The following is a 26,214-nucleotide window of genomic DNA, read 5'->3' as shown; positions in this document are numbered from 1 at the left end:
ATATATTTAATGTTTGCATTAAATGATTCAGCATTGTGAAATATCTAATTATCAACACCAGCATTATTTATTTTTGTCAATGTGTGTCTGTACGATTCTAGTAAAATCAATATATTAAAGTAAAATAAGAAAATATGACAAAAACATATAATCTTTCAAAAGTACAGTTATTTTTTAAAATTACTACATTTTATGATACAATTTGGTGATTTGAAAAGTAAACATAATAAAATAAATTAACTTTTATACAGTTAGTTATCGTGATCGTAATGATAGTCTTGCTTTGTCCATAATATCTTTTTTCAACTTAATTTGATCTGGACTTGAAGGGTTTAAATCAAAGCATATTTCGACAGACTTTGTGAATAGTTTTAATTTATATAAATTTACAGCTAACTTATATCCAACTTTAAAATTCTTGCATCCACTTAATACCCAAGCACGTTCATAATAATCCACAGCGTCGTCTAAATTTGAGTAAAATGTTTAAAAATTAAATGTACTCAAAATTATAAAAATATTATTATACCATATTTCTGTTCCTTTTCTGCCACAGCACTTAAAAGTTCTAAGCCTTTAATTGAAGATTTATTGTAGACAAGAACTTTATTAACCAATTCCACACATACATTGGTCTTGCCAGATTGAAAATATAATTCTGCCATAAGTAACCAACTACGTTCCAAATATTCAGCTTCTTCAAATTGCCAGATAGCTTTCAAAGCAACTCTTTTTAGAATTGTCTTAGCTCTTTGTGCTTGTTTTTGATAAACAAAAGCCATTGCCAACCCTAATGAAGCAGCAATTCTACAAGTGCAAAACACTTTCATTAACATTTTGTAAAAAAATAGTTACAGGGCACAAAACATTTACTTGCACGATTCCTGAGACAATTCGTTAAACACATTTATTGCTTTTTCCACAGATTGTTTTTCTCTAGACTCTAATAACACATAAGTTGATAATAAGGTATAATTTTTTTGTTCTTCTGGTGTATTAGGTTTCATCTCCTAGAAATAAATATATTTATCACATCTTAATACACAACATAACTGTTCATATTATATTATTGTTCATACTGTTATCAGTTTATTGGCCAAGTTTAAATTTAACGTGGCTTCATCCAAACAAATCTGAACCATATTGTGCAGTGCTTGCTGTCCCCATTCAGCATCGTTTTTGGCAAAATTGAAATGTTTCATTGCCTCATTGACATTTGATGCATACCAGTAATACAACCCGCAACAGAAATGAAATCCTGCTTGAGCAGTATTCTTATGTGCAACTGCTATAGATGTCTTTACTTCTTCTAAACAATCAGTTCTACGGCAAACTTCTATTAAACGAGCTAATGCTGCCCAGTTGGTGGGTTGCTTTTCCAAAAGTTTATAAAAATGTTTTTTGGCTGTTACAAAATCACAGCGTCTAAATGACAAATCAGCTACAATTAACAATGCTAAATCATTGTTTGTATCTTTTAACAATGAAGAACATATCATTTCACATGAATTCCAATCATTCATCTGCAAAATAAAGAAACCATAATTTATTTACACCAATAAACACCATTTTATGAATAACGTGTAAGTTAATTTGTTTATATTTTGTTAGTCTGTTCAAATATTTGATAACTTAGATTTGAAATACACCCATATGTTACATTAAATTTTATTATAATTTATCTAGATAAAGCCTTATAGCTTTATATGTATATTATACAATATATTTTTAAATTTGAACTTACTTGCATATACAACTTGGCTAGACTTATTTTTAATAAACTTGCTTCATCACTGTCTACAACAACATGGACAAGTGCTTGTTTGTAAAAAGAAACAGCAAGATCATTTCGATTTAACTTATGAGCAATCTCACCACTATGTCTTAATATATTTAATCTTGTGCTCAACTCTTGGTTTTCTAAGTAAGAACACTGTTTTAACAAATCAAGTGCTTCATCTAATCTACCTTTTTTTTCCAAAGCCTGTAAATATTTAATATATACAATATTATAAATAATTAAAAACATAATATATACAACATCAAAAAATAGTTTACGGTAAGATCTCCATTAATCACTATAATATTATATTATCTGCATTAGGAGATTTTACTCTATTTCAATAAGTACAGTTTAAAAAACATACATTTGCCATAGGAATAACTTTAACTTCTAATGGAAGTTGATTTAGAACTTTAATTGCCATATCACACTGATTCAATTTAATCAATAGATTTGCCATCTCCAACGCACCATCATTACCTATGAAAATCAAAACATAAGTATTTTAAATACCTACTTATAATACCTACTTAATAATTAAATAGAAATATTTTATTTTCAAGTACCTGATTTATTATAGTATTTTATAGCCTCGTCATATTGATGTGCTGCAACTAATACTTGGGCAACTTTTATGTACAAAGATGGATCATTCTTTAAACTCAATGCATTCTTGATCACTCTAATAGCCTCATCGGGTTCCTATAATATTAAATTAATTTTTGTTTTTATAATTGAACCAAAACTACAGTATAATAAAATATAATATCAATATAAATTAAACTACCAAATACAAATAGTACCTAAAATAATACATAAAAAAAATACTAAGTAAATAATGTCTGAATTACATACAATCCCAAATATTTAATTAACTATTGTAAAATTAATTATATATTTACCAGGATTTTTAAATATGCATTTGATAATTCAATCATATTATCAACAGTGGGAAAAGAATCAACTAAATTTTTGAAGCATTCGGCATATTCAAATAGATCTTGATTAGTCTTCATAACAATATCGGCCTTCATTTTTTGAGCCTAATATTTAAACATTATAATTAAAGAAAACTGTATAGCCTGCTTATATAAGTAAGAAGGCTATGTTTTTAAGATATTAATTCAAGTGCATGTACAATTATAATATAATACATAACATTATAACAATATATCTTGTTATGATATAGTGAAATTTACAACAAGTCTTAATGATATAAAATACTAAGATATAAATTTAAAAACATACTTTAATGAAGATGTCTTCATTAGATTTTATAGAATTTAATATCTTTAAAGCATTTTTAGTATCATTTTTGTACATGGAAATTTTAGCTTCTGCTATTTTAATTTCTCCTTCATAATTTGTATCTTTCAAATATTCATACGCATTATTCACAATTTGTACTGCTTTATTAATATTTTTTCCCATACAATAGCATTCACTGAGTGTAACAAACAAAGAAGCTAAATTATTGTGTTCAAGTGTATGTTCATCTAAAATATAAACAAAGTTTACTGTTAATTGTATTTATCATCTAAGTACTCAGGCCCAATTAAATACATTACTTGATAAATTATTTAAAGAATTTTCTAATGCTTGAATACATTCATTATTTCTTTCAAAATGTTTATGAACAAGACCATTTAATAGATTATATAAAGGCCACTCGCTAATCGACAAGTTATAGCTAAGCCCTAAATCTAGGCTTTTAGAAGCATTTTCAAAATGACCCTTAAAAATAAAAATAAAATTTTAACAATACGATAATATATACCAGGGGTCGGCAAGTAATTTCTATTGGAGTCCTAAAGATTAAAATAATAAATCAATGAGGTCCAGTAATAAAAATCTTTTCCAAATCTTTATACATAATGAAGTAAGTACAATGTGTTGACAGGGTCCAGAGTTTTGCCTTCCGTCAGTTGCCGACCCCAGATATATACACAGAAAATAATTAGAAAAGTAGAAAACTCTAGGGGCATTGGTTACATTAAGTATATATAATTAAGTAACAAATAGATAAATGTCGCGAGACAAAATTAATAAAACAGGTTAAACATTCTATAAGTTTGGTATTTGGTCGTGACTATATCCAATAATAGTAATATCCAATAACTATTTACCTGCTTTATTAACAAATTGGCAACCATAAGATGAGCTTCTGAATTTGTAGGATCTAATTCTAATACTTTTTCTAGTGATTTATAAGCTTTTTTTATATTTTGAATATTTCCAAGCATTAACCAACAATCAATAAGTCCAGGACAAACATTTAAAATCTTTTCTAAGGCAATTTCTTTATAAATACGATCAGACAAGTGTTTCAAAAAAGTCATTATCATATTTGGATTAAGTTTTATCAAATATTCTGTGCCAAATGACAAGTTTGTGATACAATCAAATTGCTTCTCAACTGCTAATTTAATTAAGGTTGATTTAAGTTCATTATTCTTTGCACAATATGCATTTATGAATATAAGTTCACTTGATTTTAATTCTCCTCTAATTTCATTTAACAATTCAATTTGTTTTTTAACCTAAAAATAACATTGATTATTTTTTTTTTTTAATTATGATGAATGTTACAAAAATATTAATACGTTTACTTGATCATTCATGTCATTCATTTCAATATGACACAGAATTATCCCTTCTATTGCTTTAGGAATAGGTTCTGCATTAGATAAATCATCATACAACTGTATTGCTTCCTTGTATTGTCCAGATAAATATATTTGATATGCAAGTTCTAGTTTATTATTAACACTTGGTTCCAAATCAACAGCAATTTGCATAGCACGAATACACTCGTTGATAATGGTTTTATTTTGACCACAAGTTCGAGATATAGCTGAAGACCATTGGACAAATAAATTTGAACTTGGTTCTGATTTTTCAATGGTTTTGAAAAACTGATCAGGTATTTCTACATATTTCCCAGCAACAGCAATGTTGTATAGAATTTTTGCCTAAAAATAATTCAAAGTAGTTGTATAAGTACCATTGTAAGTAAAATAATAGGTATAGTAAGTTAGAAAAGATTACTTAAATCTTTTAAAAATATTTTAACTAACCATTATAGCTAATAGGCAGTCTGAATTTATGCCTAATATACGATCAGCGGTTTCAATAACATCAGACCATTTTTGTACACTCATGTAAAGATTTAACTTCTCAATAAAAGGCGGTAAAAATTCAGGTAGTTTAACAATAAGTTGATTTAATATTTGAATAGCTTCAGTCACATCTAAAGTTGCAGCTTCACCAAGATATGCGCCAATTGAATCATTTTTCTTAAATATTTAAATACTTAGATTAATAAATAAATATTAATATTGAAAAAACAACTTACCTGTGATAGAACTGCTTTAAAGCAGTTTCTTGCACTTTTAAGATTGTTTTCTTTAAGTTCCAACCAACCTTTAATTAAATAACCATCGGCTGAACTTGGATATTCGGATAATAGCTGGTCAACGTAAGTTTTTGATTTTTCAAGACAATTACATAGCATCAAAACATTTGCTGCATGAAACAGTACAACTTCTGAATGACTGAACTCTGTGACAGTGAGTTCTAACATATTTATTGTGTTAATATCAGGATCCTATAGTATTAAAAAAGATATGATATAACTAATGTCAAATATAGTTAATGATTGAAAAATGTAAATACCTCAAATTGTTTATGGGCATAGATCATAACTAGCGTAGAAGCTAATCCAATATCAGGAAGTTTTGCTAGAGCATCAAGTATGGTCAGCCCTTTTGACAGTTTATTATGAAGAACAAATGATATGCCATAATAGAGCTGATAGACTGAACTATTTAGATTATTTTGTATAGCTTTGAACCCAGATATTTGAGCAGTAGAGAAGTATTTTGTTCTAAGGTAATACTGTATGAGTTCTAAATCCATTTTATTTTATTTTGTAAACAATGGATATATATTTTAGTGTACTAAATATACTTGATAATCCTATGTCTATACTACTTTAATTATAATGGAGTTATCATTTTTAAAATGATAGCTTGTTAATTGTAGGTAACTTTTTAATGATATTCATTTTTTCATTTGGATATATTTTCAGACATTTTATCAGGAAAGGACAGTATAAAGCTGTTTTAATATTATGTTGGACCAAGTAGTCAATCACCTCCTAAAAATAAAATAAAGACCTTTATATAAATAAAATATATATAGTATATAATAAAATATTTAAAAATATGAATGAGCAAAAGAAAAATAATACAAATATAATTTAGTTGTAATCAAAATAACTAAGTATGCAGTGTTTAAAAAGGCTAATTGATATAAAAATGATTGTATATTCTTTATACTAATATATTATTATGTTACTTACAAATATTATAAATTTATTTCTAATAAGTAAATCAATGATAAATATCATGATATAATACTTGATATATCACCTTAATAGTGTTTTAAGTAAATGTTTTGTTGCTGTTAGAAAATTAGTTGCTTAATTCTTAGTAAATAATTAAAAAAAAAAAAATATTCTCTGTTCACAAATTCTTCAATAAATATTGCTATGAGTATATAATATTACTATACACACCACAGATAATACTTATAGTCTAAGTTATTATTTTTAATAAAACTAAATAATACATTAGATGCTCACAACACATAGTTTAACCTACTTACTTGATAAATTAAATATCCAAGTTGATGACCTCTATGTTCTATAGGTACTTCAGTATGATATAAAACAAATAAACCATCAATTACTTTGTATTGAATTTTTATAACAAAATTTCCTGGAAAAATTAAATAACTTCTATTATTAGTTGCACTAACTATACTATGTAAAAACAAAACGCTGTAAAGTAGATGCCTATACATTTCTAAAAAATGTTGCTTATAATTATTTTTGATTTGATTTAATTTGAATTAATTGCTTATAAACATGTAAATGGAAACAAAAAGTTCAGGATTAACCGTGAGTAATATTACAATATCTTATACATGAAACACCTTACCTTTGGTATTTATAATTTCGTGTCTGAAAGTCATATTTTTTACATCGTGTACAAGCTTAGTTTTCATTGCATATTGAGTACTTTTAAAAACAAAGCGATTCATGATAATTAGTGCATAACGCGTTCAACTCTAAGTGCAAAATGCAAACAAATTTATGACATTTTTATGTGCAGATCATTAATATTTTAATAAATAATAATTATTAATGATGGTCGAAGTTATTGCATATACACCTGAAGTAAAAGTAGACAACACGGGTTAAATGTTATATTTCTATAAAAACTATTGAATTAAACCATAAAAATATAAAATACTTGAAAAGTCAATTATCCGAGACTTGAGTCCAAAACTTAATAATTTTAATCGATTTGTGATCAATGAACTGACCGCTGAAAATCATTTTCCAATGGTTACAACTTGCAGTAGATTATTTAAAACAATAAAAGTGATATAACTATTAGCCGATAGGTAAATGGATAGTTTTTCGGCCATAATATCATAGAGTCATAGACATAATATTATTGTTGCGTACATGCAAATTATTTTTTAAGTCTACGGATAATATTAATAATAATACAAATATTCTGTGATAATATAGAAATCCTGTGTTATCTATGTTTTGATATTACGATCCCTAGGCAACAGGCCAACGGCACACAAGTACGGTAAAAAAATACTCATTCTTAAATATCAGCTGTGCCCATGGCCGTGAATACTGAAAAGTGATAAAAATATTACACACCGCATATTATCACAGAACAAGCTTTAATCATATTATACTATTTATACTGGTAAAATAAATAAGAACAAATAAGATAATGAGATTCGTCCGTTCTTAAATCTCGATATATTATGATTCTGAGCTGAATAGATTTCATAGTCTGGGCGTAAGATCAAGGTGAATACACGTATATTTAAACTGTGATAACACTACTCAATGTCAAAAAAAAACCCGTTGTGTTATCACTCATCATCAATAAGCAAATATTTATTATTATTTACGTAAAATAATATTATCTACAATTGTAACTAAATCATGTAGTGTATGGGGCTACGTAGGTGGTAGGTAGGAACTGTGTAGTAAAACCAGTGTCTATATAGTTATAGCAGTAATAATGTGTTAAAATATGTCGCACTGTCTTGTGCTGTAACTTACTCATTTGACTATAGCGAAAGGCATGAGTGTGTGCTGTGGAATATTAAGTTTTACATTTGTCATTTAGTCGGTATGTAGAGTGCTTTAAAGAGTGTATTTGGGTGAATTGTTACTTAAATAAGATCTTATATAATATATTATTGGTCTTACGGTTATTTTTTGTCGGTTACCTATTTACTTCCAAGGCTAGACACCTGTGGATATTGTTCACACCATGTTAGTTTTAGCCATAACAACATTGTGCAGTTTGATTGGCCATATACAAAGTGAAAACCAGTGTAATGGTTTGTACAGTAATTATTTTGATCATTTGTCGTCAAAAACCCCATACAGATTTGTGGCCAACCATAATACAGAACCGTACAACTTTGAAGGTAAGTAGGTATTTTGCTTCTTCAATTATAAATATAATTATAAATTATAATATATGAATATTGTATGTTTAACGTAAGTTTTATGTGAGTCTTTTGATTTGTCTAATTTAATTTTACTCAAGGTTGTACAGCATGGAAAATTTGGCTAGTTCAAAGGCACGGTACAAGGACACCTGGTAAAGAATTAGATCAATTTGTCAAAAACAGATTACCTGAAATTCATAAAGACATTGTAAACAATTTGATTGAGTGTGGGTATAAAAATTATATAATAAAATTAAACTTAAAATATATTTAGTTCCAATATAGAATTGATTTTCTATAAATTCCATCTTTTAAAAGTTGTGTCAACATCTGCTGATTCTGTCTTACTAATGTATAACACCAAATTGAATTTTAGGTTAAGAAGAATCAATTTTACTCTGTAAATCTATAATGTTTAATATTATAGTGTATTAAAATCTAAGAATATTATTTGTAGAATTTCATAGGTTTTTTATATATGTAGGTATATTAAATAAATTTTTTTTTTTTTAACTTGTGTAGAATGGATTTATTTTAAATTTTCTATGTTAGGTGTTAGTAAGAAAGATTCAATGCAAAATGTATTAATAAAACATTTCTTTTACTAAATTTTTTTATTTTTACATTTTAGTTAATTTATTAAATGTATGTTAATATGTTTACAAATGTAAGCACTAATTTAAAAAATAAAAATAATAATTAATTTTGATTAAATAACCATTTTATTTTTATTGATCGATATTAAAAATTAAAAACTTGGCCATTACTGCAACATAAGTTAATAAGTATTTTATTTTTGTTGTATAAATAGTGTGATTTTAATTTTTCATATAAAATTCAATGTAATTTACCAAACATAATAATTTCTAAATACTTTATGAATTAATCTTGATTTTCGCCTTACATAACAACGTGAATAACTATAAATATTATTTTCAAATTAAAAGATTAAAATATTATTCTGTACTGTGAACCTATACATAGTCTTAATAGAAAATTACTTGACTTAATTAATAATGATCATGCAATTTAGTTTAAATGTAAGTAACAGCTATATAGTAAAATTGAATCTTGATTATATTCAGGCAAACTATGCAATGAAGATGAAATAAAATCATGGACTTCCCATAAAGAAATAGATGATCAAAAGCGATTAACCAAAGAGGGAGAGGATGAACTTTTTGCAATTGCCGAGCGTATGCAACTTAGATTCCCCAATTTATTGAATCAACCATATGAAAATACAAACTTTTTAGTAAAGTATCTCTATTATCCAACTATTATTTATTTTGTAACTTTTTATTAAAATGTTTATTTTATAGTTTAGATTTACTGATACTCAAAGAACTAAAGTAAGTGCTGAACAATTTGCAACGGGATTGTTTGGGCGCAATGATGTTAAAAAAGTATTATTTGAAAAACCATTAGCTAAAGATCCATTATTAAGAGTAAGTTATTTATTTACTACATTAATATGAAATAATAAACTTAAAACATTATATAATGTACTATCTAGCATCTAGTAAGTATTTTACTTGAAGACATTTAAACTAGTACAGTTTAATCTTTCTTTCAGATTTATTTTCAAATTAAATTATTTATTATTTTTGTCTTTATATTTTAAAACATACAGTCATACAGATTACCATATCCCCGACAAAATTCTTATTTAAGTATATTTTTAGTTATGACTACACATCTTGTTACATATTTTAATAATTTATTTTTATTGACATCATAGTTAATATGATTTAATACATTACTATATAACTCATGCTGATAAATATTTATTATATAAATAAACATTTTAAATTTATTTCGTAACTATTTTTAGTTTTATAAAGTTTGCCAAAAATGGAGAAAGAACGTTAAAAAATCCTCTACAGCAACAGTTGAATACCAGCAGTTTATAGAAAGTCAATTAACTAACAACACTTTAAAAAGTATATCTTCAAGACTTGGACTTGATTACACATTAACATTTAGTTAGTATTTTTACTCGTTAGTTTCGTTTTTTATAGTAATAAAATAAAATAAATATAATTATTTATTTAAGATGATGCCAAGAATATGTATACATACTGTGCTTTTGAAACAGCTTGGGAGAAAAATAAAGTTTCACCATGGTGCTCAATTTTTAATAAATCTGATTTAATGGTAATTCATTTTAGATATATAATTATTATTAAATACTATTTGAATACTTATAAGATGATTATTTTAATAGTAAGTACTCATCAAGTAAAGACAAGTATTAGCTAACTTTTTAAAAACATCTATGATACACAAAACTTAAAACTATAAACAGCTAATACTTTTTAATAAATATTGTATTTTCTAAGTTAAAAAAATCATCCATTTAATAGTTATAATTTGTAGGTTTTTGAATATAGTGAAGATTTGAAGCACTATTTGATAGATGGTTATGCTTATGAGTTATCATACAAACAAGCATGTGTCTTATTAAAAGATGCAATTGAATATTTCGAGTAAGCAATTTTGACTAATAGTTATATAAATATTTTTAATCTAATTTATTTAATTTATCTTTATAGTGATCAACATTTAACTAGCAAAAATGGTATTTTCTATTTTACCCATTCAGGAACAATTTTAAAAATGCTTGGATTGTTAGGTCTTTATAAAGATGACCATAAATTAAAACATGACAACTATATTGAAATGGAGAATCGGCAGTGGAGAACTTCAAAAATTGATCCTTTTGGTTCAAATATTGCATTTGTTTTATACAAGTACTGGATTTATTAATTTTTGAGATTTATGATTGATGGACATAATATTATGTATAATATGCAATTGTATTCTTGTTATTTGCAGGTGTAATAATAATGAAACTAAGATATTAACATTACATCAAGAAAGAGTTGTTCATCTTATTGGTTGCGAGGATGGCCTTTGTTCTTATGACAAATTTAAACAGCTATTTTCAACCGAAATTCAAAACTGTAATTTTGATGAAATGTGTAATATTGACTAAATTGTTTAATATTTAAGCTTACAGAAACTTATTTTATTTATTTTATGTAAATGGCAATTATTATTTTTTAGTTATAAGTCATTTTAAATTAATTAACTATATCACAACAAAATGATATTATCAATTATTTTGTAAGGATACAAAGTTTTAAAAACGAATTTACAATTTTATTTTTTGTATCTCCGTGTGAATTATTATTGTATTATATTTTAACTACTGTTGAAATGTACTGAAAATAAATCATAATTATTTTAAATTACAGTACAAATTATTTTTCATTATTAGTGTACTTTCAACTGTAAAACCATACTGCTATGTCAAGATTTTATATTTTATGTTCTCAAGACAGCTATCATTAATAAATGAACTCAATGTGATTATACATTGATTTGTCTAGAGTACTCTTTAGCCCTTTTTATTCTGAAATCTGGTGTAGGTACCTATGTTTTTGGGAGATGAAAACTCTCACAGTAAATGTATAGCCAACATGCATAAAATACTTATACCATTGAGACAGTATTTATTTACTAAACTGAATACCAATGTCTAATAATAATTAAATAAAGATGCTTATTAATAATTGTTTACGTAATATATTAATATTATTTAAGATCAAAACGGATCAGAACTTTTAGAAAAAATGAAAATGAAAATTGTTTTTTTGTACAACTCAATATTTAATACAATCAATATCAAAATACTCAAGTTATGTAAATTAAAGACAGGAAGACGTGTCTTGGTTATAATACAGAACCATTTGTTGCAACCAAATCAGACACTTACTTACTTAACAACTATGGCATATACCTAAACCTAATTGTACCTATATAATGACACAAGTTATATCCATGTTATTACCCTCACAGTTTAAATTAAATGCATTTAAACGTATTATGAATCATTTAGACATGGCGATTGAAACGAAATAAAACATTCACAAAAGTAGAAGGAATTAGTATGTAACCATCATACCATTAATACCTAGTCATTTATCTTTGTAAATAAATGTCAAGCTAAATAATTTTCCACTGATGCATCTTGACCTGGGTATTTATTCCTTTGATATTTCGTAAAGTTTTGAGTCTCGCGTGCGGACCTTTTGCAGACCCGTTAACTTCTGTCCTTTAATTACATACGAAAACGGGGATGTGACGAATTCGTGGTCGACATTAAGTAGTAAGTACTTAATATAAGACATACAATACGGGTCAGAGCACGTTGTTTGGATATTTGAACATTATATTATATTGTACTCTTCAATTAAATATTGTTATTTAATTTTAAACAACAATACGTATCAGATAATAATGAATAGGTACCTTCTATAAATTATGTAAATACCTGTCCTGCCTAGTTAGTTTTCGAATAGTTGTGTAATTAAAACTGTAATTGCGTTTTATATTCATCACGTTGGAACGAACATTTTTTTATTTTTGGAATTTTACAATTATGTTTACAAACGAGCAACAATTAATAATTATAGGTATATTCTTCTACAGCCATACAGGTAAGTAATACATATCATAATATGGTGAGATCTCTATTAATAGACACTTCCCTAAAGTGGACACTTTTAAATTCCTCTGCAAAAATGTAGGCTACTGGTTATGTATATATTATATTAGTATAAAATAGGGATTATTATAATATTTTTATAGTGGACGTGAACACTAAAAACTGGTACCAAAATTGAAGAAATTACCTCTCGTAAATGAATAAAATACATGTGTGCATATCGAAAATATTTAAGTAATAAAAATACTATATTAATTGTTTATCTTTTATAAGTAAATAATAAATAGGAAAATCTTAGTGTACGAATGTTAGTTGAACAGTCTTGCATTAGAAATTCACCGGTAGGTTGGCAGATACCTAAACTAAAACATTTAATTTTAATTGTTTATACTTAATTGATCTAAAAAATATTTCGTTTAACAAAAAATGCAGGTGAATGACATTTTACAGGATGCACTTAATTTGAAAAAAAATATTACGCCGAGCATGGTAATGAAAAGAATGAAAAGAAGATATCGGATGGAACATTTTTAGAGTTAGATTTGAATCATATTAATAATAACAATTAATACATTACAGTAGGTACAAATTTTTATAAATTTTAATAATCAATATAATTTTTAATATGTGTGTATATAAAATCAATTATTTTTAGTGTACTTAGTAATTTTAATCTGATATCCTATAATGAGTGGGCATTTTGTTATTCCTTGCAAATGTCCAATAAGTAGAGGTTTTCTAAATAGTAGACAAGGACAACTCCCTATAGTGGAAATTTCTTGATTTCCCATGGCTGTTCCCTAAATAGAGGTTTCATTTTAGTGCCTACTAACTATTATAGCAGAATAATTATACTATATAATGTAAAATAAAAAATCACAATTATATTTTTGTTAGCTTGATACTTATGTGTATTATTAAATACATGTCATAGATAGTCAGTCTGTCATAGTCATAATTTATATAGAAGGTATACCTATTTCTTTTGAAATATTTTCCATTATATAGGTAGGTACCTACCCTACTACATATAGTGATTTTTGATTTGAAGACGACATTATTTCAAGAGATTAAACTTTTAAGCTTATATTGTAGGTAGGTATTAAGTTTTTCCAACAAATCTTACCTTATAGTCAGTTATAGATAATAAGTTATTTCTCTAAATAAATAAATAAAATATGTTTTTAAAGCTTTTTCTTTTTCATATTATTTTTATCTCTGCAGATTAACTTTAATCGCAATATTATTATTAACTTGTATTAAATAAATTGATTTCTTAAAGATTTCGTTTGTTAGAATATTATCATATGTAGCAGTGGTGGATCCAGGGGGAGGAGGCGATCGGTGCGATCGTCCCCCTCCCCGTTTTCTCTTTAAAAAAATGTTTGAAGTCCCTGATTTTAGTTTTTGACATAATTATACTCCAGGGGTAACAAAATTATAGAGATATATTTTTCTATTACTATTACTATAAAAAATATTTTTTTTTTTTGTTCTGTACGAGACTATGGAAAATAACATATGTATATACCTAAATAAATACTTTATCAAAATTAATAAGTGCCCTTTAAAGATCGCCCCCCCCCTGTTATTTTGGTCTGGATCCGCCCCTGATATGTAGGTAGGTAGGTAAAATTTATACCTACATAATCAAGTAGGTAGTAAACAAGTGATACAACACAATTTGCAATACATACACACTATATGTGTATTATAGGCATAGACGGAAGTCCAAGTAGCCAAGGGCTAAGCCCCCCAGAAGCTTAGAGTACAGGTCTTAGCCTCTCTATCCTTCAAAATTATAAAGCACCTAAATAGTAAATATACTATAAATTATTGTTTTAGATATAATTACTTGATACTTTTTTTTAATGAAAATCGGTATATTGTACTGAAATAAATATATTATAGGTAGGTACTTACTTATTATGTTATATAATTGCCTATTTTTTGTTTGAACAGATATTAAATTGGTAATAATTCAATTATTTTAATAGCTTAATAATTGCTAGTGGCTCTAATACAGTAATACGTCCTATATGGCTATATGTGTAATGAACATCAGAACCTATTATAATGCTGAGCCCCCTCCCCAGCAATTCCACCTAATTTCCGCTTATACGCGTAGGTGCATAGTATAATATGTAAGTACAATATAGATCTATATAAATCTATAACTATAGTCTATAACTTATAAGTATAATATACATATATAAAGTATTTTCAATGACAAAGGTAGCACAAAATAGTAAACATGATGTGTTGTAAATAAAATACTTTGATTTTTAAAAATAGAGGTGGTTTTCAAATTGGAAAAATAGAAGAACAATTTTATAAAAACGGGAATTTTTACGTACATCTAATTTTCGACAAAATCAATATTTTTTTATGTACCTAACTCAAAAACCAATATCCGTAAAAACTTGAAATTTTCACAAAATGTTCATATTATCAACATATTTAATATTTCTATTTAGTTTTTTTTTTTTTTATATCAGTTGGTTAAAAATTATTTACTAGGTAGTAGGTCGAAATTATTGTAAATTTAATGAAAATTCATCAGCAATTACTAATTTTTCAGTTAAATAAATATCAAAAATCTATAGCCACAATACTTTTTTATAAGCGTTCAAAGTTTAAGTTTAGAATTTTGACAAAATTTATAAAAATCATGAAAATTAGTAAATTATTTTACTTTGTACTAAGATATTCATAAAAATGTTTGTTTTTATGCCTAAGATTTAAAGATGTAATACAAGGAACTTTATTAGTTTTTCTACCTATTATGAAAAAAAAATTCTACGGGAAAGCTAAATTACCTAATTTTTATAAGTACTTCAAGTTTAAATGTTTTGACTTATTAACAGCTTTATCAGAAAAAACATATAACTTGGTAATATAGGACACTCAAAATCGTTTTTTGTATATAACGATAAATCATTGAATTCAATTTTAACACACTTATAAATTATAATAGTGATTAGTGAACCACTCGACACCTAATGTACAGCAGAGTAATATTCACTTATCTACCTTTTAATTGAGTGCACTTTTCCCAACAGACAAATTAAATTCTCTTTCCAAATGTCGTATGGAAGAACGACAATTTAAATTAATGTACGATATTATAATATAATATCATTAAATCGTCATCATCATGGACCATTGGTTTCGCGTACTTGTGATCTCCGATTACTACCGCCAGTTCTTTCAGAGAATTGTAATTTTCGATGGTCGTCATAACCACATATTTCCAAAAAAGTTTGTCGTTCAAATTCACACACTTTTATTCATCCATTCTACGCAGTTTTTTCAAAATCAAACTGTTCGATACCGCACACATTGTTATGTATCAATAACGCACAAAATTATCTAAAATTATATTGCTGCTTAGTACCGTATACCAGTTATCATAATATAATAAATTCATAAGAATATTTGGAAACATTAGAATGTACATTTATTCTAGTCTAAGTATATTATCTACTATCATATACTATAATATAAACATACTTTATTCCATCTTATTATATATACATTATTTTAAATTAATATTAAAATTATAAGATCTCATATTATATTGAATTATTTTTATAACAATTCGTTTAATAATGATATATCATTTCATATCAATTTGCAAAAAAAAGTTATGAGGTGGATGATATCGATCTGGGTATCAATCAGCATACTCTCTTACTGTATCACGAGAATGTCTAATTAATTAATTCGCCAAAAATCAACAGCATATCTGCTTTTTTACTAACACATTTAAAAATATATTTTAATATATTTTTACCATAAAAATATGAGTAAATTTAGAATAAATAAATAAATATTCAAATCCATAAAGTATATTAAAGTACATTTAAAAGTTTAAGCCTGGTTAAATAAAAATCAACAAAAGTAAAGATATTTTTGGTAAGAATTTTAAACCATGTTTTGTTATTAATAATTTAGTTGTTTCATTATAACATAAAAATGTATTTAATGGAAAATAAAATAAGAGTGTGAAATTAATTGTATAAATGTGTGTAGATTTGTTTAGGTTATTAACCAAAATTGTACTACGCACTAGATAGTTGAGTTAATAATTTGGTGAAAATAATGTAAATGTGTTTGTTTACGACACATACAACCTGACCACGCCTGAGCTTAAAAAAACATTCGAAATCACACGGAACATAGAACGTAGAATCTTACGTTAAAAAATACTATTAAAATATTGATAAATACAACACGCATAAATCAAAAATTTACCTCACCATCAATAAGTCAATGTTTAAGATCGAAAAAAACGTTATAAATCAAAGTTGCTTAAAAAAAATTAAAGTAATTCCAATTTTAACTCAAAAAGGGAGGTTAAAATTATATGTAAAAAATAAATGTATGCTTTGTTGAGTATACGTGGATAATTTTATTAAAAATTAAAATTTTTCAAAACCAGATGTAAAAAAACCGTAAATTAAATTCAACATCACGCGTTTGAAATATTTCGGATTACCTTTAACGTTGAACACACTGTATATTGTATTATACCTTATACCTATAGGTATATGGCTAATAAATAACTGAAATTATATACTATTATATATAATAGCTACCAATCTGATACGAATTATAATAAAAATACTTACTTATGTATTTCATACTTATATTATGTACTAGTTTGTATTTAGGTGTACATTTAGAGAGAACACGTTTGAATTTTAAACGATTAAACCACTTATATAACCTCCAACAGCTATTAGGTACGTCCATAGCCCAAATGGATAATAAAATAGAAATATAACTGTGTCAAAATATTGATGAGAATTCTCAGTTTTTATTTTACAGTAAAGATTCGTGAACTAGATTAATGTGTACTACTGTAATTTGTAATTCAGTACCGCGGTAATATTTTAAGAGGCATTAGGGAATACTCGGATACTTACCGTCTTTCAGTATATTTTTTCGTGTTTAGTAAATTGATTATTTATGTTCCAAAAAAAAAATTCCACGATGTTTATTTTTCTCTATCTTTTTATTATTATTATTATTATTATTTAATTAAATAAAATAAATCAGGTACCTACAATTATCTCAAGTCTCAGTAAAATAATATTAAAAAAGTTAATCATTCTATTGAAGTAGCAATTTGTATCGGCATATCTAGATAATGGATACAAATATTATACGTACATATATAGTGCATACTTATATAATTATATTTAAACAACTATAGGTAAATTACATACATATTTTGCTAAGTAATTACTATATACTTACGCGTACCTATATTCTGAGTGGATGAATGAATGAATTAATTTTATAATGAGTAGGTTTTGTGTTTGTTTTTCACCAGTAAAAGTGGCAGCAGTAAAAATGGTTCGATTGTTTAAAATAATGGGGAAAAACGATTAAAGGCACAGACATTTTTTTGCTAAACCAATTTTCGAATAAATCGCATTTGTTTTATCTATATTAAAAATGTATAACTGCAAAAAAAAAACTTGAAATTCACACCAAATATTCACAATATTAGCATTAAAAAAACAAAGCAAAATGCCAAAATGTTGAAATACATTTGTCTTTTTTTTTTTTTGCTATTTATAGACATTTTTAATTTATTTTCAATTCACATAGCTAAAAAACATGAAACTTAAATACAAAGTTTCTCTTAAATTTTTAATATCCCAATCAAAAATATCAAAAATACTTCCTCGTAGTTTTTTCTTATAAAAGTTACTATAAATGTATGTATAGCAAAATATCATTAAGCTTAGAAACATAATATTATGCTCCACTCAGATTCGTATTTTATATGAAATTATTTATTATTGAATACAGATTTAACTCATTTTTTACATTGACTTATTCAATAACAAGAACCACTCTACATATATTAGACAGCACAGCGAATTTCTCGATTTTATTTTTTAAAATATATTGTTATTTCGTTTCGACGAAATGGTCATTAGTAAATAAATGTACATAAATCACTTTCCAAGTATTTTAGGAATTCACAACACAGTAGAATTATAAAGGAATATAGCTATGCATATTAGTATTCATATGTGTTTTTGGTAATGTGTAATTTATATTTTTAATTGTTTAACAATAATTATTAACTACACCTTATACAGTAAAACTTCCATTATAACGAGCTTCGATTTAACAAAATTGTCTGTTTATAACGAATTATTTTCGAGAACCACGACTTTTATTGTTAATCATGCGTAAATAAATCTGTGTATAAAGAATCTGATGTTTCTACATAACGAATAAACTATTTGATAACACACCCGTTTTTGTAAACGAAATCGAAAAGTTTTACGAAGTACAATTTATAAAAAATAATAAATAAACAAAACTTACTTATTATTTCTCAATAATAAAAAATAGATAAAAAGCCGTAATAGTCCTAAAAAAAAAGGCGGGCAAGTGGGTATCGCTCTGCTGTATAGTAGAGATGGAGAGTAGGTCACTGGTCAGTATAATGAATGTATTAAATTTGAATGCAATAACAGGTATCATTATATACGAAAAACGTTTCTGAACGGAGATGATTTGCCAGTCAATGATAATTAGTAGGATATACTATATTATTACCTATATTTAAATTGTAATAAATCATTATTTTACATGATTTCGAAAAAAATTTTAATTTCATACGCTCATAAAATTTTTTCTATATTGACGCTGAAATTGTTTTCTACAGTTACTTGAAGGAAAACTTATGGATAACCTTGTATTGGGTTTTTAATCTTAACTATAAATCACAAAAATTTTATGAATTTTCAACTTCAAAATACCTTGCAAATTTTCGCGATTTTGATATATTTCGTAAACATTTGAACTTTAAATGCTTACAAACAAAAATTGTGACTAACAGTTTTCGTTTTTTTTCTACTACGATAAGTACAACTTATAATAAACCTTATATAACATTTTAAAGATTTTTTGAATAGCCAAATTTTTTTTATAGTCATTTCAAAAAAAAAAAAAAATTAGAAAAATCGAAAATGTAAATTATCTATAAGTAGCTTACAAGATCAAAATATTTTTAAAATTTAATCGTAAATAGATAACGATAATACAAACATTTGGTGAACATTTTAAGTATTTAAAATGATTTGTTTTTGAGTTAGAGCGAAATGAAAAAATCGATTTTGTCAAAAACTGATTATTTCGTTACTTTTTTAGGGTTTTTTCCTGACGCTTTTGAAAACTACTAGACATTTTTTACTTTTGACCCCCCAAAGTACCAGCTAGATGAGTTTTACTTTTTAAAGAGGGGCTGAAGTTAAAAATCGAAACATCATTTCTACTCCAAAACGTGATGACAGACACAAAAAAAAAACATACATCATTGTAAAATCAATACATTCCTCACCTCGTTCAGAATCTAATATGATAAATATAATATAATAAGATAATAAGATTTATAATATGATATTGTATATATGTTTATTTTTTAATTATTTTAATTGTTTTTTAATACTCGTACTATATAGAATATGAAATATGTAATAATAATAAAAAAATTATGTACCTAATTCTATTTAAAAGTTCTTGTATATTACGAATTTTTTTGTTGCTCTTGCGACTTCGTTATACGGAAGTTTCATTCTATTATATTATATTGTATCTCATTCATAACTATATTATATAAATACCTACATTGTTTAATGTTTATAATTCAATTTTTTTAAACACACTTGTATATATATATAACACTTATTAGTTAGATATTTATATTTATTTTATTTTAAAAGGAATATTGAAATATTATATGCATTTTTTAGTGAAAATATATTACGGAACGCAATTACTCATTACTCGGTATAATTAAATAAAAAATTGTTTCTTTTAACTAACATACCTTAATAATATATATTTTTTAAAACAACATTATTTTGTTTATTAATGGTGTATAATTAAATTGATATTATAATATTATTTTAATAAAATCATTAATAATGCCTAATTGTACGAAAAAAAAAAATATAAATACAATCGTTTATTGTTACAACTATGGTTTACTAATCTGGGCTTTTTTTTTTTAAATTTTTTTTAGTTAAATACAAAGTGAAATAAGTTAGATTTTCTTAAGCAGTGATTGATTATATTAAAACCAATCAAAGATAGTAATCTCTGAGAATCAAGATCGCCATTTAATATGACGTCATAAATGAACATAATATCCACAACATTTCTCCTCAACTTCCAAGATGTAAGTCTCAATTGGATAATCTACAAGTTGCATATCTTAAAATAGGCATATTTAATTTAAAACATAATAATTTTGAAAATGTATGTTGAACATTTTAAATAAGATTCTTATGTGTATAATGGACTAGAAAATTGATTCAAATTCAATATTTTACAATAGGAAAGTATAATAGTCGCAGAGCGTTAGTATTTTTAAAATTAATTATGCTTTTATTAATAAATTCCAGCATTTTAAAAGCTTGTTTAATATAAGTGCAAATGTGAATAGAAAAATCCAAGTTAAAATGAAAGAGAATCACTGGATCTCTAATAGGAGCAACTCGCGTAACTAAATAATTATTAATTATATTTTAGACTGTTATTGGTGATTGATGTACCTATTGCCTAAGCGTGAAAAAGTAATTGAGCTGAACTCGTTTATATATTTAATGGTAGGCAATTAAAACGACTCTATTCAACAAAGTTATCTACCAAGTTTGAATGTAATTTGAAGTATTATTTGGAAAATATATTAAAAATATAGTAAGTACAATTATCACGATTGAATATATTTAATACATTTACATTTATAATAATTAAATGTTTTTCTATGTTATGGTATGGTAACGCGATAATATTATTTAAGATAGAAGAGGGAAAACTTATTGAATTATACCTATAGTCGTACCCATTTGCGTGTTTATCCCTATACGTTTATCATCTATGGTTTAAACTAGTACAGCTATTCCATGCACTATAATTTGATTTGCCTTATGTTTTTCAAATATCACTAAAAATGTTTAGCACAATCATAAATATTTTAAACAATTTGATTTAATAAATGTTACAAACGAACGGATTAAAGAATAATCCTATTGAATAGCAGCGTGCAATTTTTGTTTTAATAATTATGGCAAATACATAATAATTAATATCATTGATAAAATAGCATCGGTGAATGCGGTAATTCGCTAGGTAAAAGCTTATAAAAACGTATTATATTATTGTCTATTAGTTTGTCAATAAATGACAATTGTCGGAGAAGATTAATGATTCCAATAATTCCAACATAATATATTTAAAATAATAATAAGCCTATGATTTGGAGACGTCGGATAAATTTTTACGGCAGAATCTAATCAAGATGCGACATAGTGAAAATGTAATAATAGTATGCAAACAATATTATTTATTATAATATATGTATTACAAATTAGGTGTATATGGTTCATGATTGTTGTAAATTAGGTAAGGATGTATTAACCAGACATTTTCAATTATTTTTATTATAATATCTAATGACTTCAATTGATCTTTATTTTTATATTAGACCGTTATCATTATATTGTTTCGGCTAATTCCTACCTAACATTTTAATTGAAATTAATTTTAATATATTATTTTTGAGATTTTTAGATGAGATCAATTTAAGGGCATTAGCTTGAAAATGTATTTACAATTTAAATCAATCTTAAGCTAAATATATTTAGTTTAAAATAAATTTATACAATTTAATTTGATACTTGATAGCAAACAAATATACCTAAGTACATTGATCTTAGAACAAGTTGAAAACCTAAATTTATTAGTTCTTTATAAGCCAATATTCATTGTATTAAAAGTCGTTAAACAGAATAGAACCTAATAAATAAATACATTTCTAAATGAATTTTAAACTTAAGAATTAAAGTAACAGTTGTTAAATAAACACAAACTTATATTCAAACAAACATATTCTATTTTAAATCTGTCACATAGGTACTTCCTTATGTATAGCGAAAACTGTCTTAGACGGACGTATGCAATTGTTTCTTTTTTTCTTTTTTCGAGTAATATAAAACTTGTGTATTTAATTTAATAAAAATTCAATCGATGTAACTATTGTAGTATTTACTGTTTATCTGTAATACAATAAACACAATTTGCAATTATTATGCAAACTAAAATATAAATAATATGTATTGTTTCATAATATTATTAGGTATAATTATTCACAGCGGTGATTTTGATTATGGAACAAATCGATAATATTTCAACGCAATTTAATGAAAACCTATCATTATCAATAAAATACATTTATTATTTAAACTTAAAACTTTTTGATTATACCGTATTTATATAATAATAAATAATAAATGTATGAAAGTAGGTACCTACAGGATATTAATATAAAAAGTTTATAATTTTACGTGATATTTAAAAAGTCTAATCTGATGTTTATTTATTAATCAATAAATCATAATAATTTAACTGAACACTTTTAAAATTTTTAACTTACGTGAAACACCAATATGTTGTATTTTATATGTTACTATTACAATTTACAATATAATATATATTCTAGACCTAGACGATTAGATACGTGTGTTATTTTACCATTCATTCTATATTATCACGGATTCCCATCTTATAATAAATATACTATTAATATTAGTACTATATTTTGATAACTTACAAAATAATATCATAATAATAATAATAATAATAATAATAACATTTGTTATAATTTAATCCTTCAGCTTGTTACATATTCATGTACTGATCGTTTCATCGCTTATTCTCCGTAAATTTATAACCATGTAGTAAACAACGGTACCTACCTACAACGTAACAATACTGCTTTTAAAAATAATAATTTAACTACAAAGGTTTTGTGATAACAATGGACTTTACTATGATTTCATTTTTAATAATATACCTATTCAAATTATTATTTGTGATGTGACTTTAAATTTTAAAATTTATATTATATGGGATATTAATATTACATAAAATTATCTATGGAATATCAAACGCGCACTAAAACGCATTTCTCTTGAAATGTCGTTCTTCATTGTCATGCACAATATTAGTTCTCACAATGAAAATCCTTTGATAAAAGGCCCCCAGACATTTGGTTTCTGATTAACTTGCATAGCTAGCACAAAGACTTTAGGTACACGGTTTTAATTATCTTATACAAATAAACCGATACAGCGCTTTGATATGTATACATATAAAAAAAAACTGTGTTCAAATTTGGCATTTTCATTATTCACAAAATAGGTGTATTTGATTATATTTGATGGAATTCCATCAATTAATTAATGTATAAATTCTTTAAAATAAGTGAAAAAATTGTTCAAATATTGAATAGATATTCTGATTTTCATAATCTTCAATATTTGGCCCTATATAAGCAATTATCTAAAAATACGATCGTATAAGGTATAATACATTGTTTATTCAACAAAAATAATAATAATAAAACAAAGTTGATTAGATATATCATATTTATTTTTAACATTTTAATAGTTTTTATACTTACACATTAAATTAAATCAAATATAATACTTTGATCACATTATTAAATGTATAAATGAAATAACTTTTTATAAATCAACATTTAAAAGATTAAAAATTAATTTTAACGGGCCTTTAAAATGGCCGTACCCTTGTAATCCAGGTCCAACAACCCCTTACTCTTGTTGGGCCCTCAGTAACTTATTATAGGCGATTTTTCAAGTGGTGTCCTTAATATCCCTTCACGATCCGGTGAAATTGGAATAATTCCTGGATGATGCAGATAAACCGTAAACTTAGCTTAAAATATACCTTGTAAAACACGTCGCCCGGCGTCGGATCTAATAAAATCTAATAATTTCACTTTTGCAGTTTGTATGTAAGTATTTTGATAGGCGAGAGTGATAAAATATATTAATATGTTGGTCTATTATTTTTTTCAAATAGGATATGGTTTCCAGACACGGAGGACACCCCCCTCCAAAAATACGACACCGGAGGCCGTGTAGTCGTAGTATCATTTTTAACACGTGACATAATATTCTCATTTATAGGAAGTACCTATGACAGTTTCGTGTCCCGTCGTCGAAATAAAAAAAAATTCGATACTCGCGAATTTGCACGCGGCATCTCATTTTGGTATTGCTCACGTCGGACGGACGGACATCTCTAGCACGCGGAATGCCGTGGGCGTGTCCTGACACGTTTTCCGGCCGCAAACGTTCGACTGCCGCGCGCCGGCTGAAACCCGCGTGCATGCGCACGCCGACCATCGGGTTTTACCTGTAAACTCAGCAACCGCCGCCGTCGCCGGTGTCAGCACGCGGTTGACGACAGTGTCGCGCGCGCCGACCATGCCGTACCATCGAGTCGCTTGCATCGCGTTCGTAGCCGCCGCCGTCGCGATCGTCTCGCAAATGTCATCAGGTACGTCCGCTGCACCAAAGCTGTTTTACCCGCTTTATGTATCTGTACAATAACATGAAAGTAAACCTATAGGTTTATTGCTTCGAATTTTTTCGTTTTTTTTTTTTTTTTTTTTTTTTTTTTTTAATTTTCCGTCGGACACCCGTCAAGCGTACCTACCTGTACGATACGCCGGAACGTCGCGCTCATTTTACCGCCAATTATTATTTTATGATATCGAGTATATTAGGTATAATATTGCAACTGCAATAGATTATAATATAAGACTCTATGGAAAAACTAACTATTTGAGTTCGAATGATGAAAAAAAAAGTGTATCGTATATTATACTATATAGTATATTCAGTGCCGAACTAGGGGAGAGGGTGACGAAATGAGGCGATTTCCCCGGAAGTCTTGGTCTGGAAGGCGCTAAATTACCCAAATAACAGAGGCATAATATAGAGGGGAGGGCTGAATTATGAGAGGGCGCTAATTTTATATTTTGCCCCGGGTAAAAAATATGCTGTAGATCCGGCCCCGACTGTATAATTTATACGCACAAGACATCTTCGTCGCGTTCAGCATTGCACATCATTTGTAGATTGTGGTTGTCGCGTACATCATATATTTACCTTTTATTTTTATTATTTTTTATCCAGGTTATAACCGACGACGCCGCGGGAAAAGCTTTCGCAATACTTCCGCGGCGCCGCCATAACATCGTATATTTACCTAAAATAATTTAAAAACGTATCACAATAAATACCTTTAAAATAATATTATATAATATTACGAGTGTACCGTATGATATGTAAAAAAAAAAGGCCAATCAACGTAGTCTGAATCCGTTAGCTGCGGTCGTTTTGTTTTGTTTTTTCAGTAAATTACATCGTATATTCTGTCGAAAACAACAGCAAGCTCGTCTGAATAAACAATAAAAAATAAAAAATAATCAAAGAGATTTATTTAATTAAAAATG

At 26.3% G+C, this 26,214-nt stretch overlaps 3 protein-coding genes across 5 annotated transcripts in view; 2 read left to right on the top strand and 1 right to left on the bottom strand.

Moving 5' to 3' along the window:
- Window positions 1-133: 133 nt before the first annotated feature.
- On the bottom strand, window positions 134-7,355 carry LOC113551833 (tetratricopeptide repeat protein 21B-like). 3 transcript variants are annotated; one of them, XM_026954354.1, is made up of 18 exons: window positions 7,102-7,355; window positions 6,787-7,020; window positions 6,452-6,564; window positions 5,459-5,942; window positions 5,139-5,390; window positions 4,861-5,079; window positions 4,387-4,755; window positions 3,910-4,323; window positions 3,352-3,517; window positions 3,032-3,279; window positions 2,686-2,826; window positions 2,350-2,485; window positions 2,148-2,263; window positions 1,745-1,984; window positions 1,080-1,523; window positions 874-1,010; window positions 530-807; window positions 134-467 (listed from the first exon to the last, which is right to left on the bottom strand). In XM_026954354.1, exons 4-18 carry the CDS (start codon window positions 5,699-5,701, stop codon window positions 256-258), a joined length of 3,615 nt encoding a protein of 1,204 aa, XP_026810155.1. In that variant the 5' UTR covers window positions 5,702-5,942; window positions 6,452-6,564; window positions 6,787-7,020; window positions 7,102-7,355; the 3' UTR covers window positions 134-255. The 3 variants fall into 3 exon arrangements, with proteins under 3 accessions (XP_026810155.1, XP_026810156.1, XP_026810157.1); XM_026954355.1 differs by having other exon boundaries at window positions 6,787-6,916; XM_026954356.1 differs by having other exon boundaries at window positions 4,393-4,755; window positions 7,102-7,354.
- A 314-nt stretch (window positions 7,356-7,669) lies between these two features.
- Window positions 7,670-11,432, top strand: LOC113553445 (multiple inositol polyphosphate phosphatase 1-like). The gene is made up of 9 exons (XM_026956777.1): window positions 7,670-8,317; window positions 8,440-8,568; window positions 9,427-9,596; window positions 9,664-9,789; window positions 10,176-10,326; window positions 10,398-10,498; window positions 10,721-10,830; window positions 10,897-11,094; window positions 11,180-11,432. The coding sequence occupies exons 1-9, from the start codon at window positions 8,158-8,160 to the stop codon at window positions 11,337-11,339; spliced, it is 1,305 nt and encodes a 434-aa protein (XP_026812578.1). The 5' UTR covers window positions 7,670-8,157; the 3' UTR covers window positions 11,340-11,432.
- A 13,748-nt stretch (window positions 11,433-25,180) lies between these two features.
- The window catches only part of LOC113553628 (lachesin-like), a 116,120-nt gene continuing 115,086 nt past the window's right edge, over window positions 25,181-26,214 (top strand). The window contains exon 1 of the mRNA XM_026957053.1: window positions 25,181-25,253. Coding sequence (XP_026812854.1) covers window positions 25,181-25,253 — 73 coding nt within the window. The remainder of the gene's footprint in view (window positions 25,254-26,214) is intronic.

Source organism: Rhopalosiphum maidis, chromosome 2 (genome assembly GCF_003676215.2).
Source record: "Rhopalosiphum maidis isolate BTI-1 chromosome 2, ASM367621v3, whole genome shotgun sequence".
In the NCBI taxonomy this organism is placed as follows: domain Eukaryota; kingdom Metazoa; phylum Arthropoda; class Insecta; order Hemiptera; family Aphididae; genus Rhopalosiphum; species Rhopalosiphum maidis.
The sequence above is the reverse complement of the archived record's forward strand: the minus strand, read 5'-3'. Positions and strand labels throughout refer to the sequence as shown.